Source organism: Glycine max, chromosome 2, assembly GCF_000004515.6.
Source record: "Glycine max cultivar Williams 82 chromosome 2, Glycine_max_v4.0, whole genome shotgun sequence".
Classification (NCBI taxonomy): Eukaryota; Viridiplantae; Streptophyta; class Magnoliopsida; order Fabales; family Fabaceae; genus Glycine; species Glycine max.
In genome coordinates, this window is record NC_016089.4 from 7,006,381 (window position 1) to 7,022,629 (window position 16,249).

Here is a 16,249-nt window from a genome sequence, read left to right on the forward strand (position 1 = left end):
ATACGAATTGAACATATACTATAAAATTTATAACACTCATCAACCTTGTTCAATTAATTAAACTAAATTTCTTTGGTCTTAAATGACATATTTAAAATATGTAATAAGAAAATTGAATATTTAAAGATAAAAAAAATAAAATATGAAAATTTAGGAGTTAGAAACTAATATTTTTAAAATATTAGAATCTACTTTAAAAAATTTATTTATCAAAACAAGTTTTTTAATTAGTTAAAAATTTTAAAATTAATCAAAATAACTTCTCAAATATAACATACGTCGTTATCTTACTTTTGTTTTAATGCGAAGATGATTGTATTAATAAGTTTCTTTTTTATTATTTTTTATTTTAGTTTTTTAATAAACAGTATGTTTGTAACTCATGTGATGGATACGGTAGTTGCTTTGTCAGCTAAACCTTTTTTTTTCAATATATTAAACTTTTTCTAATTTATATATTTTCAGCATTATATAATTCCAACAATTTATTGCATATGCTCATACATGCAATTGGTTTTGATCTAGACCTTCTAAGATCAGATGTGATCCACAAATTTATTTCTCCATTAAGCTATTTGTCCTCTTCAGATACTCAAATTGTTATAAAAGAAATGTTTCATATAATAATTATGAATTATTATATCTTAAAAACGATGTTTTATGTGGTGATGAAGAAATCACGATGTATGAATAATCACCTAATTTATTCAGACCAATTACTTAACCAAATACCGGTTTGCCAATCTAATTAATCCCAGTTGAACCGATTCACTGATTGATCAGTAATTAATGTATGCCTCAAGAAAATGAAAACTAGGGACCACAGATATTTCATTATCTATGAAATCATTAAATTTATATAATTCTCTTCTCTGAAAGAGACTCTGACTTGTACAGCTTCAAGCAAGCTTTAACTGATGATGATTGGCATGCATCTTATCTTCATAATCATTTGTGCTGGAGAAAGTGAAAAGATAACTAAAAAAAACTAGAATTAATTGATATAAAATGCACAATATACAACCCCACAAATACAATTATTAGATGGACAAATAAATTCTAGAAGTAGAACAGAATCTAAACAAAATTATTCAGAGAAGACTTGTTTGTTTTATTCTCCTTTGCTTAATAAGAAAATCAACATTGAGATTATTAAACAATTACACCTACACGTGTGCTGGATTGCTCTTCCCTCAAGTTATGAAAATGATAAACTACTTGGTTCTTGTTATTATCTGTGCCATTTTTTCTTAAAATCTGCAACCAATTCACTCTAGGGCTGCGTAATTTTCAGTGTGTGATTTCTTCTATATACTCGTACGTGTTTTCTAAAAGTAACAAAACAATAGTTAAAAAATAGAAAGAAAAAAATATAGATAAAACTTGTGTGTAGTATTAGCACATTAGAATCTTTTAGTATTATTTTTCAATTAAAATTAAAATTTTAGTTTAATAACTACAAATTAAAAATGACAAAGATTATTAAAATTTCTAATATGAATAAAAAATAACGCATGTTTAAAATGTTGCATTTAAATTTTTTTCTTAAAAATAATGAAACTCTATTTCATTAATAGTAAGTGAGAAAAGGGGATATGCTAAGTACAAATAATATATGCATTTCTGATATAGATCTATTTGACTACAATAGAATAAAAACTTTTAGAGCATAAGTATTTACTGAATAAATCCATATTCAAATAAGTTACAAAAAAATATTTTAAAGGCTACTAATTTTTTAAATTTTGATTTTACAGATAATACACCTCTCAGTTCTCAAGGATATATGACAAATTTGATTCACTGGCTTACATAAGAAACTCATCCCATTCTAGAACACAAAATCTCATGACCCCAAAGTTAGTATCCTTACATAGAGAAAAGCAAATGTGGCTGGCAAATGAGAATTTGACTTTATAGACTAACAACATGTTTTCTTTTAGTACTTTTTGTGGTTTAAAAAGGGAGGGAAAAATTGAATTTGGCAGCCCAAAATTCAATATCTTCTTAGAAACTTGAGTTGTTTGATAATTACATGCATGATTACGTATGTCATTAGATACTGATGATCCACCATCAAACATTATCCTTCAAATTAAACACAAGCATAGATGTGATGTAGATGTGATTAACCATCAAACAATTTGGTATGAAATTTTAAATCAATTATTTGATGGTACGGTTCAACCATATGGTACTATCATCTTTATCCACACACGTAGTTCAGAGGAAGACCTCAATTTCTAGAGCAATAATGAATGTATATTTTTGAGGTAGGTGTATATGGGTAGAAAGAATAGAGAAAAAAAAGTGATAAATAAGAGTATAACAGAAAATAAAGAGAGAGAAAAATGAGGTGAAAGCAAATCGGAAGAAAAAGTGTATATGTATTAAGTAATTTTCAAATTTTTGTGCACATTTTTAAACAAAATAACTTAAGCATGCTGAACAATGGATAACAAACGAATGAAAGAGTTTCTGTTGTAGGAGGATTCGTTTGTTTGCATGTTTTCAAGAACAATTTTTTTAAATTAAAAATTAAGATTAAAAATTAGAAATGATTAGATATTTTTAACAAACAAAAATTCTAAAAATAAAGTAGCTCAATTTTAAATTTTTTGGAAGAGTTAAAATGGGTACTTTTGTTTTAAAAAAATCTAAAAAATATATTATTAAATGTCATTTATGCTTTATTTGAAACACGCGAAAAGTATCTCATGTGTTCCTTTTTCAGTCATCTAAAAAGAGAAAAAAAAAACAGAAAATAAAGCATGAGACTCACTAATATTACGATCCCTCTGATTTTGGATGAAAAAGAAAGAAAAGGTTATTTATATAATTAAATTTAAAAGACTAAACTATTCTAACTTCTGCATACTTCCATTTTCTATTAGAAATATTTATATTATTTTGTATACTTTTTTCTTTTATTTTCTACGTTATTAAACAAGAGAAATACTAGTTTCAACTTTTTTTTTTTTCATTTTCCTTCCTACCAAATCATATAACTTTTTTTTCTTTTCCTTTCAATTTTTCCCCTTAACCATAACATACCCCTAATTATAAAATGTCTCCACGGTCGTACGTGACTTTTCAAGTGAAAAATAGCTTCTTCTAGAAGAGTATTTGTTTATTACAAATACTGAAAAGAAAAAAAAATAGCATGTTCGAGAAATGCATAATATGCAACATATTACGTGTGCGTCTGTACCCCTACGACACGATCATACTTTGCAGAGGAAAAATAATTGTATTGTATTGTATCCAGGTTGAATTTCAAATACACCTTTATACAATTTATATTTAAACTCTCTTTAAAAAATAATTTATATTTAAACTTATCAATATATGGAGCAATAATTGTTTTTGGAATGGACTTGTTCGTTTCCCATGTGTGTGTAGATGAGGTCAAACTTTTACTTAGCTCAGTCCAATTGCACCGCACAAAAGAAGTTCTCCTTGAAAAGACAATGTTGTCCTCGTCACATACAATTGCGCTAGTCTTCTCTACGATGATGAAAAACCAAAATAGTCATTGTCTTTATTATTGAGGTTATGACAGAGCCATATCGTTCATTTTGTTGGGACTCAATTTCGCACAAAATTTCCGCAATGGAGGTTTAAAATATTAAATTAGTTCATTTATACGAATAAAGCTTGACAATTTGAAGCTCTATTCATTTATCTCAAGTTTGCATAATTTAGTATTTGGGTGGGACAAAGAACGCCCCTTATTAGATTTCGATCATCTTATCACGTAACTAACATAATAATATCATCTAAAGATAAATCATAGAAGATTAATAAAACTAGCATAAATAGTAGTAGAATGATTTTTTTATTTATTTATTTACAGTACTAATAATTTTTCCTATAACTAGTGCGCCTTTTGTTTTTTGTATCATGACAAAAACTAACATAGAATCTCAATCTGATGTTTTCTTATCATTTTTATTTTATTTTGCGTTATGAGTCCCATGTATGAACTACCATCAAAAACACTAATTAAAATGATGAGTTCCATGATAGATGTACATGCACCTAAACATAACCCTCAAACTCAAATCCAAAATAGTTAAAGTCGGTGGCAATTTTTTGGATGTTAGCTTCATAACTTTTTTTCATTTAATGCACTTTCTGGCCATAAGATAAAGTGGGGGCGATGCCGGGATCAGGTGATATTTGATTGGTCTATGGTGTAGTTTATTTTTTTATTAGGGTTTTAATAGGTCGTTGGTTAGTTGCTTTACCAAAAGAGGGTCTAAATAAGGACCCTTCTCTTGCTTGTCCCCTAGACAAGAGATTCCCGGCGTTGAACCACTCAAGCACCCAAATCAGAGACTTCAATTTGCACTCCAGGGTCTTAAATTTCTTAGCTTAGCTTGAGTATAATAATAATTTATATATTTAAGGATAAAGTTGTCTATAATGACCCTATCTCATACTTTCGCTTAGCAATGAGCTTTCTGGTACTGATATGTTATGGCTCGAGTATAATAATAATCATAAAGAGAAAAATAACAAAGAACAGTAAAATGAAAGCCTAAAATATGGAATCTCACCGACCATGGCAATCCAAAATAATGTAAGCGTTCTTTTCCAAAGGATTCAAAGCATGGGAGACAATAAAGATATATTGAAAGAGAGCCTCCATCATACGCGGTAACATTATCAACATCATGATATTAAGGTATGACAAGATACTAGAAATTTAGCAAAGTACAAATATATAAGGGAAAGCTAAGAAAAGCTAAGAATCTTAAAAGTACTATCTGCTCATTGAATGATCATATGCTCATGTTCTGTGCCATATAGCACATTAATGGCCTTCTTTGTAAACCATACAATTAGCCTTGATATTTCAATAATTAATTTGTCAAAATAGGAACTTAAAATGAACATCACAAAATCAATACAGTGCACAAAAATAATGCATTCCGTAATCTTAAGTCACATTCTGTGGTTAGAAATGCATTATAACATGTACTGCATATGAAGTTTAATCATAATAAATCCACCACTTTTCTTTTTCCCTTCAAACATGAAACTCAACCATGGTTACATACATTGAGGTGACAATTTTCTACAGAGATGGGGAAATTACTGGACAGACACCACTTTATCAACTTGCACTTGCAACATCAGCTATAAATATGCTGCCTGAATCACACCATCCAGCCAAAACATCTTTGTCGGAGCACTGAGATGTAACATACAATAGTATTAGAAGTAATATTTCACATAAGTAAAAGCCAGTAAGTGTTTAAAGATAAGATAGAGAAAAAGCTCCAGAAGAAGAAAATAGAATCTAGCCTACATTATTTATGTGCTTGGCAGAACTACAAAGGTGAAACTCAACTAAGATGGAATGGATAAGTAAAAAACAGCAATATTCTAGACATCATGCATGTTTACATCCATTGCTAATTTTTACTCCCCTCTTTCAATTTACCATTTTACCCTCATTTTTACTCATAACACTTCAATTATATAACAATTCTACCAAGGTTTAACCCTGTCATTTAACAGAGAAGGGTGCTCGTGCAAAAAGATTCAAGCTACGTCCCCTAATGTCAGATCCACCCTTACTATCATTTATATCTCATAGTAAAAAATTGGCTAAATCATTAATTTGGTCTCTTTATTTATTTAATTAGTTTAATTTGGTTCCTTAATTTTCAAAATTGATGCAATGTTGCCCTCTATTCAATTGCAGGAAACCGTGTTAGCTTCATGTATATGTGGAACGATAAAGAAAAATGGCATGTATCAATCACCACATAGGATACCTTTGTTAGAAATTTTAATGTGCTGACAAAAAGGGTAACATTGCATCAATTTTAAAAAATTAAGGGATCAAATTAAACTAATTAAATAGAGGGACTAAATTAGTAATTTAGCCTAAAAAAATTTAAGTTAAGAAAGAACCACAATCTTTGAGGGATCTCCATTTTTTAATGATTCAACAAAAGAATGTCTCAGTATGAAACCCAACATGGTATTTGTTAAGCACAGATGTGGACATCTTACTATCTACGCACACATATCTTAAGATGTTCCAAGCTCATATTTGTCTTAGACATAATCTTGAATAGCTTATAGTAGAATAAGACGTGGGTTTACCACCATGTGGTGGTTGTGCTGTGCTTAGTTTGATTGCATGGACATTCAGTTTTTCTCATCTAATATATAATACCATCAATGACCAACTCTCCTAAAGTTTAAGTCATTAGGTGCAGACACGAGCTCTCTAAAACACCCATTCATGCAAGAGCCATTTGTTTTAAGTGTTGACAATGCATGGGCTCCTGAATGGAATTAGTAAGGAACTGAGGATTGAACTCCTGAATGCTTAATTACATTGGCTTTGATGATATCATGTCAAAGAACAACTAAGCATTCAGGAATCAGGAGAGTTGTTCATTGCCATGATATCAAAGCCAAGTGAAAGCATTCAGGACTTTGATTAATTCCATTCATCTAAGAAAAAGACTTCAATATCATGTCAAAGAACAGCTCTCCTTAAAAAATAAAAAGACATAAGAATTGGTTTTACAGTTCTTAAGTATAATTTTAGTTGATTTTTAATCTGAAATAAAAATAACTGTGGTTAGTGATGACCATACACAACTAATATAGGTGATGCTAGAAGTTCAAAAAATATAAACAACACTAAGCTGTAGAAATATACCCTTATCGATGCATAGGAAGTAATTGCACAAATTAAGTTACAAAAAAAGAAGATAGAGTAAATTTCATTTAAATGGAAAAGAGTGTTAAGATAATTTTGAAAATATCATGTGAAAGCAGATCCAAAAACAACATTTAGATTTCAGTTAGAAACCACAGTTGAGTGAAGTGACAAATCATAAACAGGCTATACGCAGACCTTACTAAAGCCAAGCCAATTTGAGTCTCCTCTAAATGAAAATATTTTGTTGTTCTCTTTCCATTGTCCACAAAAGACCTGCATTGGTTACTCCAAATTGAAGAGCATTATGAGCATCTGCATGGATATGAACTAAAAGTATAATCCAAAATATGGTTTTGTTAAGGAATAAAAAAAAAGCATTCATTACTCATCTTAATTACTTAAGAAAGTATTGAATTTTTAATTTAAGGTATTAAATACTTGTACTTTTCATTTTAGTAATTTCTATTTTTTTTATTCCTTAGCATGTTCCCTAAAGGACACATTAACAAAAGCCATTCAGAAAATGCTCACTTGGTGAGTTGCTATGTCATTTCTGCACCAAGTAGTCTAATACAATTGACACAGTAACTGGCATTCCTAGTGTGTATGGCAATTGTTGTATGACAATTTCATATGGCACCAGTTCGAATGCTAGTAAGAAAGAAAAAAACAATTGACACAGTAAATGCAAAATGTTCATTTTTGATTGCCATGTCTGAAGCCTCTGGCTCAAATGCCACTTCTAAAAAATGCTTTTAACATAAGCTAATTCAAACAAGTCCTAAGTATGTCCAAGTACAAGATAAAACATTGGTTAAAAGATGAAAAGAATTACCTCATAATCAACCCCTTGAATATAGATACAGTCAGGGTCAATTGTTGAGAAAGCCAGTCCTGTTATCTGCAGTACTAACGAAAACAATTAGAGTAATCTATGGCAGCAATAATACAGCAAGTAACACATGAAAACATTAGTCTTATCCCACCAAGTGAGGTCAACTATATGAATCACACAAGATTTTGGTTATTTTCCCTGTTCCTCTACAAATTTGTATAAGAAATAAGATGAAACAAGGAAGCATTTTTGTAATTATTTGTAAAAATATAGATAATGAAAGTAAAAAAAACATTTTCTCAAGCCTAATAGACCCTTAGTATTCCATTTCCTTTTCTAGTAGATCAAAGAAAATCTAGAGCTCAAATGATGTGAAAAAGAATAAGACATTGATTAACTAGCAATTGGCATTGGATAACATCATCTATTTTAATTAATCTTAACTTGAAATTGATTGCCCTATGTCATAGAACAATTTTGAGTGCACAATTGAAGTAGAGAAAAGAGAATCATAATTTGGTGTAAAATGTGTTTCAACTACACACAGGAAACTGAATATACAGTAATATGAAAACAAATACATAAATTACACTAATTCATGATTTAGTTGACTACTGTGTATCCTATGAAGCTAAACATAAAGGGGATAATAAAAAATGCGGTCAATACACAGAATGAATGAATTCAAAGGTGCATGCACATCATTTGATATATTATCAGACTTGAACTTGTTATATCTAAAATTAAGATGATAATTTGTCTTAGAAAATAAATTAAATACACAAATTGAAGAATCAGATTAGTTTAGTAAATCAAATAGCTACTTATAAAAAATACTGCAAAATCAAGCCTACGATATTCATTAAGAAACATTCTTTGAAAGTGGTAAACAAAATTGTTGAGAGAGATTGAGGCAAAGTATTAAACTGACCTCATATTTTGAACAGTGCACCAATCTAGACAATGCCGACCATCTATATCAAAATATATTTACAGGCCAAGATTAACAAGGGCAATGTAAAAAGTTTAAAAAAAGAAAGGAACAGTTGTCATAACTTCTATACAATATTTATGTTGGTTAAATGTTACTGACACAGTCACAGACTATAATGACATGCCAATTTATTGTTAGTTTTGTTCTGAAATCAAAACAGAAGCTAACCTGCGAGGATCATAAATAGTCACAGTACGATCAGCTCCACCCACAGCAACATTACCATTGGAAGAACTGCAAACAGCATAAAAGATATCGCCAGGGCTGCCACAAATCCGATGTACACAACCACCATTTTCTTTCATTCTCAAGTCCCACGTTGTCAGCTGCAATTATATTAACAGTTGATGCTCTAAAATATATACAAAATTATATATGTAAAGCATAAGGCAGAACTCATTATAAACCATGAAGCACAAACATTGACACATGGAAACAGATACAGTAAAAAGGAGAGGCCCACCAAGTGGGTTCTAGGAGGGTAGATACATGCAGTCTTACCCCCACAAACAAAGATGTTATTTCCAAGATTTGAACTCATGACTTCCAAGTCACAAAGCAAAAACCTTACCATTGAGTCAAGGCTCGCTTTGAAACACTGAGACACTATTCTAAAAAATATAGAACACTGATATGTGTATATGCCTAAGTGTGCCAAAATAAAATGAAAAGGTTGAGTGAAATTCAGTTCTAAAAAAATATAGAACACAATTATGTGTGTGCGTCTGCATGTACCAAAATAAAATGAAAAGGTTGAGTGAAATGAAAATGGTACATGACTAAAGCACTCATGCCTTATTTTCTCCTTTGATTATTTTAAATTGCTTAAAAGTTTAAAATGGAACCAAACTCCGTTTTTTTTCAAGTACTAAAGTCCGAGCCATGTCCTGCTATGTCAACACTCAACACATGTTGTCAGTTTGTCATGCCAAACATGTGTCTAATGCGTGAACATAACACCAAAATGGGGTGTCCATTCCATGATTTATAATTTGCAACATATAAAAACATTGAAGAAACCATTAGTCAACAAATTTACCTGGCTTCCTTCCGTAATAGCTAAGGTAGGACTTTGATTTCCATTGACTCCATTTTGCAAGAAGTTTAACGAAGTAGGGTACCAAAGCCTGAAAGGAAAGATTAACTAAGAGAAATACTCAAAAAGAAATATGAACAGATAAAAACATTTGTCAGACAGTATTCCTTGGCATAGTTGTCAAAATCAAGATTGCCATCTTGAAATAGATTACCATTTTGTTTGAGAAAATTCTTTCTATGTTGTCACTGAATCTATTAGTTCAGAAAGTCTAAAGAGGAATTTGTAGTCAATATTTTCGTTGCAAGCTTGGTGCATATGGCTTATAGTGACTAGCGTATCATTGGAAAGACTGAGTCATAGGAAATAGTTCAACTTTTTATTATTGTTCTTAATGTAAAATACATTTATTATTATTTTAAGCATATAAATAGCAAGGAAGCTTGTTGAGTATACAAACTCAAGCAATTCACAGAAACCTTTACTAAATCTTTTCCTGGTCTCTTCTCAAGTGTATCATATGTTTTAGAGGTGCATGTCATCAATATTACATCAATCACATGGAAGGAGTTAGAATAAGAATGAATGACAGAGAAAATACTTATTTTACTTGCACGGAATTAGACATGAAAACACAGAATAAAAATCACTTACGGTCGTAATGAGCGAATGTGGATGTCTTGATCATAAACATCAATGCTTTTGCAAAAGCTACGAGCAACAACTGTCTGGATAAAGGAACAACTCGACACAATTAGCAAAACCCATATACAGGTATGAAGTAGTCATAGATCATTTTTTAAGTTGACAATGAAGTCCCTTAACTAGAAACACCAACCAACCTATTAATTTTTTAGGAAGCTTGCCAAATTAAAGTTCTGATCACTGCCACGGCTTATATTTCTGTGCTATTGATTTTCTTATGACAATAGGACCAAAAATTTAAAAGTAGGATTTACACTGTGCTTGTTTAATAATATCAACAGTGCATTATCAAGAGATTTAAACCAAAGTATAGCAAAAAATTATTCTAGGTGTCTATACAGTTTTCTCACTGTAAAACTTCCCTTTTTTTGGAGTTCAAGAAGTACTTTAAGATTTTTCTAAAAAATATTCTGCATATGAAACCATCATTAATGATACAAAAGAACTTACCATAGACCATTGATTTGGGCAAAAGCAGAGTCCTGACCAACTTCCTTCCCCGATACCATTATCATGAGGCAATGCAGAATATGTTAGCTTGTCAACATCTGCAGATTAGCAGAAATGTGTCCAACTAAACTAAGTTAGTGACTCAGTGATAACAGTTAAAAGATGAATATAAAATCTCAGAAGGGAAATGCAAACAGCCAAAATTAATTTGACAAAATAGGTTTTGTCTGGTTCTACTGATATGAGATATGATCACTAGGTGAGTTGGGGGGTGAACTGTTGTCCTAAGAAGGAGGGAGGTTTGGGTCTTGGCAGGTTGATTTCTAAGAACATTGTCTTTGGAATTTGGCAAGTATATGTCTATGGCGATTTGGTTCACAAACTCATTTGGTCATTCCCATTGATCATTCATGTTTTCTTCAGATGTATTTTAATTTTTTAAGAAGGATCTCTTGTCATTTCTTCAGATGTTAAATTTAATTCTCAATACAAGGAAAGCCAGAATGGTTAATGTAAAAGAGAAAAAAATACCTTCACCAGACGCATCTAGTTTAGACACAATGAGATGACCATGTGAATCCACACTTCCCAGCAATATATAGCCACAGCCTAAAAACACGGCAAGTTAAAATATAGAATTGCTATATCCATGCAAATTTGGATGGAAGACACATTGTGGCAAAACAAAATATTAAAGAAATGATCATGATGCAAAAATCACATACCCTCCACCTCAGCAAGAGCAATACTCTGAATTTCTGAACGATGAGGGCATCGGTTGAGTAACGAAGAGGCAATAATCTACAATAGACCATCAAATGCAAATTAACTAAATTGATAAGTAAACATAAGCAAAGATAAAGCAAGTAGATTTTCTTTACAAGATTATAGTATATACCTCAGTGTGTTCAGGTATCAATAGGCTATCTTTTCCTTCGCTGACTGAAGATTCTCCCAGAGCAATCTACAGAGTAATAAAACAATAGTTAAGTAAAACGACCATTTGTAGGATTAAAAGTGGCCAATGAAAACTCAATAAACCAGCAAAGTGATATTTAGAGTTTTACATCAGCACAACCAATTTTACTAAAGTTTGTTTGGATAAGAAAATAGCAAGGTAAAATAAATTAAATGTATGACATAAGTTAAAATAATCTTATGCATAAGTTCAAATTAGCATTTGAAGAAGTTAAATGAGAGAACTTCTATAAATTGGTTACTGCATAAGCTAATTTTCCTCGTATAAGATCACAAGTATCTTCGTTGATCTTGTTCAAGCCGAGTAGAATCACTGGACAACAAAACTCTCTAAATATTTAAAGCAACTACTTGGCTTGAACTCGAGACCACTACTAATTAAACTGGAACAACCCATGTCTGTTAATCCATGCCCTCACCGGTGCATAAGCTAATTTTAACTTGGCGAGAAACTTATTCTATTTTAGTATTTTATATTCTTCTATGGTATTGTAAGTGTTTATTCAGAAGTTCATCTAAACAGGGCATAACTAACAAACACCAAGAATTTTACTACTCCATCCCAAGTCTCACAAGCCACACCAAATCGACTTGGATGCATTTTAAAACATTATTTTTTCTGTTAATGGTTTCCTTTCCAACTAAGTGGCATTTGGCCGAAAATGTCTAGAGCAGAGGAAAGAAAAAAAAATGAAGAAGTGTGCATACGTGGAGCTTATAAATGTGGGGACCGGAGGCTATGTAGACAAAACAAGAACTTGGGTCCTCGCAAACCTGAGAAAAGGTTAGAGTGATTGATATTGAGTAGCAGAAAAAAAAGTAAAGAATGAGAAGAAGAGATAGAAGAGAAGGGTACACGGAGAGCAAGACGTGTGCACTGAAGGCTTCCAGGAGAAGGGTCCTCAATCAGAGTGGAAGGAACCACTGCTTTCTTCAGACACTTCGCCTCCAACATCTCTCGATGGATATTGGATGCTGTGTCTGTGTGTGTAACACTAACACTTGGTTGTCTTTAGTTTCAGACTCGAGACTTTAGAGATTAATGAATTCGGACGCCCTGCTACCTCTTTGCTTTGTCTTTGAAAGCAAAATTTACATGCAAGTTAACCTTATATTACCAAATTAAATCAGGGAAAATGCTTAAATAACTTTTGCTATCCCTAACATAGACTATTTTTATTTTTATAACTAAATTATAATTTTTTTCAATTTTAGTATCTCATCTTTATGTTTAATTTTATTACTCGCCAATAGTCTGCTTCTATTAATTGATGATGTGAATAACAAAATGATATGTGAACAAATCTTGTCATTTTCAGAGCAACTGCCTTTTTTAAAAATAAAATTTTGTCCACGGTCAAAATCAAGCAAAAACAAAGCTTAGCAATCATAACCAAAACATTCCTTGTTTTATGATAAGTATCAAAGAAGTTATTTAAACCTAAATATAAAAATTTTTTTTTATGTATTTTTACTTTTGTTTTATTATTTTTATATTAGCTTATAAATTTGAATAAAAAAAATATATACTCCCATGCTGTACGAAATTTTATGGTTAATTCAAGTGTATTAATAAAATTTTATGGTCAAATCCAACCCAAAACAACTTTTTGTTAAGGAGTATCTCCCTGAATATAACACTATTCCATAATGGACATGATAGAATATAAGTTAATTATTATTAACCACTCATGAAGTTGTTTTCCTTGCGCATTTTTTTTTTACATTTAAGTAAGATTTGCTATTAATAATTTGATTTACACTTCGTTAATATAAACAAATTTAAGTTATTTTTACCAAAGTACTTTCTTTCCATAATAAATAATTTACAAATCAAGTTATACTATTATCAAGATAGAGAATACAGAATTGAAGCGTTATTATTTCATGCCGAGGACACAAGTCTATCGTTTCTTCCCACAAACATCTCATTGATTACAAACGCAGAATAAATTGAAAATATCTATAGAATCGACATTTGATCACAAGCAACCCTTAGGCAGTAGGCATAACCCAGAATATTACACTGAAATGACTGAATATCTCAAATTTCACATTTCCTACAATCAATGAAAAATAGGTGATGATATGCTAGGCCAATAATGACTGAACAGGAGGATGATCACTATCTGCACTCCAGCAGGGTCATCCAATCTAGCATAATCTGGTATCAACAGAATTAAATAGTAGCATGCACCAGTAAAAGAATTCTAAAATGAAACTTCAGTCACTGAACACAACCAACAATAAACAAATCAACATAAAGAAACATTGAGGTACATAATTTAAAAACAAGAAAGTAGAGGCACAAGGATGAAATATGGAAGGAAAAAGAGAATTTGAAGCCCTCAGATCTCATAGCTTAAAACAATCATCTACAGCTTTAGTCACTGGTTTCATTCATAACCTTATTGCACCTTCCAGATCAGGGTTTGCTAGCTTTGCTTCGCAAAGCACACGCACACAAACACACACACACACACACACACAGAGGAAAAGAGGTATATTGAGAGAGAGGGAGAGAGAGACAGGGAGACAGAGAGAGAAAGGTGCACTTCAGGTTATGATAGATACCATGTAGCTGCTCAACAATCTATTTGTGCATCATTGGGCAAAGTAACGAGCAATTTGCTTCAATTATCACTAAGATTCAGATATAATTTTGCAGTTGAAAACAAAGAGGAATGTATACAAGAGGCTCTGCAAAAATAAAAGCAAAACAGATAGAATACAAGTAATGCAACAAGAGAAAAACACAATTGCTCAGAACATCATGGCACATGAGAATGGCTTAACATTCATCATACATATGTAAAAAGAAAATAAAAAGCAATATGCAACATGGACGAGCATTAAGAAATTCTGAGGGAGCTCTCTTTGCCCAACAATAAGAAAAAATATGATTTTACATCGAAACTCTTTAAGCCAGCGGTTAGAAACAACGTAAACAATATGCAACACCAGGAACCAATGAATTTACCAATAAGTCCCTCTTTTATGTTGTGGGTAGTCAGACATAGCTTTCTAGGCTGTGCATTTCCATCAAAAGGGCAGTTAAAACTGCTCAGAGCCCAGTGCATGTCATCATTCACCAAACATGAGAAAAAATCAACAGATCCAACAATAAACAAATCAACATAAAAAAGAAAGAAAAAATTGAAGTACGGAATTCAAAGACAAGAAAATAGAAATCCCTCAGATCTCATAGCTTAAAATGAAATCATAAAAAGCTGATGTCACTGGTTTCATTCATAACCTTCACGCACCCTCCAATTGAAAGTGTGATGCCTAGCATTCCTACACACACACACACACAAGTAGAGAGAGAGAGAGATGCAGATCGGGTTGTGAACGAAACCGTGTAGCTGCTCAACAATATAATTGTGCATCACTGGGTAAAATACAAGCAGTTTGCTTTAATTATCAAATACTAAATTTCATTTTGCAGAGTAAAATTTCTTTCAGATATAAGATTTACTCCATTGAAATTAAATAAAATAAAAAAGAATCGAACATTTACAAGTTACTAAGACCATTTGAAGGATGCAAGATACAGAAAAATCCGCAACAAACAGAAAACAAGGTTCAACACAAAGAATACGAAAAAGAAGTAAACAGATAAAAAGAAATGGCGTTAGGGTTTGACTTGGTTCGGTGAGAGGTGAGCATATATAGTGTGTTTCAGTGCAAACCAATGTACTCACCGATGGGCTTTTATCTTTGGGCCGATCAAGTAGCCTAGGACCTTTACTCATTGTTAAAAATAATTAATTAATTAAATACAAACTATTAAACCAAACTTGAATAATAAAAATTAAAAGATACACGCACATAATTCTTTTAAATATTCATATAATTTGAATAATAAAAATTAAAAGATACACGCACATAATTCTTTTAAATATTCATATAATAATCACTAACTTAATCCAGACAAATATTTACGTTTTTATAATTCTTGAATACGTGGATTTTTTTCATTATTTACTCATATCGTCGTGCTTTTATATTGGTTTTTTTAATTGTATCTAAAAAAAATTGGTTTCTATAATTTACATTAATATTATGTATTTAGCATTTAGGTGGGACTTTATAAAAATTAAACAATTTATTCTACAGAAAAAAAAAGCACAGTTAATGCCTTAAATAAAACCTTTACGCCAGAAACAACCTGAAGATTATGTTCACCATAGCAACTTCCTCAAAGGCCCACATCCAAAGTTAACAATAGTGAATTCTCCAACAGTATTCATCTATTAATCCCGTTAACAATTTATATATATATATATATAAGAGAAATACATGTGAGAAAGTTAAATAGTCTTACGATAATTCAAACAAACATTTTTCCTTTTCTTTTCAAAAACATTTTAAAATTATTTTATAAAACAGATTACTCCTTTAACAAGTTAGAAAGATTATGAGATATTTAATTATCCAAAATTAAAGTTAATTCATGCAGAGAGCATAACTCTGTAACTGTTGCTTCCCACTATTCCTCATACACTCACTACAAAGGCAAGAAAATACAAACTAAAATGCAAAGATCAGTGGATC

General features: G+C 31.1%; 1 protein-coding gene and 1 non-coding gene across 3 annotated transcripts; both read right to left on the reverse strand.

Annotated features, from left to right (window-relative positions):
* Positions 1 to 4,759: 4,759 nt before the first annotated feature.
* On the reverse strand, positions 4,760 to 12,794 carry LOC100798984 (uncharacterized). Of its 2 annotated transcripts, XM_003518549.4 has the most exons (13): positions 12,549 to 12,790; positions 12,401 to 12,466; positions 11,613 to 11,678; positions 11,440 to 11,515; positions 11,246 to 11,323; positions 10,715 to 10,812; positions 10,214 to 10,287; positions 9,563 to 9,650; positions 8,692 to 8,849; positions 8,461 to 8,503; positions 7,530 to 7,595; positions 6,890 to 6,967; positions 4,760 to 5,200 (listed from the first exon to the last, which is right to left on the reverse strand). In XM_003518549.4, the coding sequence occupies exons 1-13, from the start codon at positions 12,645 to 12,647 to the stop codon at positions 5,123 to 5,125; spliced, it is 1,068 nt and encodes a 355-aa protein (XP_003518597.1). In that variant the 5' UTR covers positions 12,648 to 12,790; the 3' UTR covers positions 4,760 to 5,122. The 2 variants fall into 2 exon arrangements, with proteins under 2 accessions (XP_003518597.1, XP_014621262.1); XM_014765776.2 differs by lacking the exon at positions 4,760 to 5,200 and having other exon boundaries at positions 6,913 to 7,006; positions 12,549 to 12,794.
* Positions 12,795 to 14,699: 1,905 nt separating this feature from the next.
* Positions 14,700 to 14,784, reverse strand: LOC113000990 (small nucleolar RNA snoR118). The gene has a single exon (XR_003266297.1). It is a non-coding gene; the product is annotated as a small nucleolar RNA snoR118 (small nucleolar RNA).
* Positions 14,785 to 16,249: the final 1,465 nt, after the last annotated feature.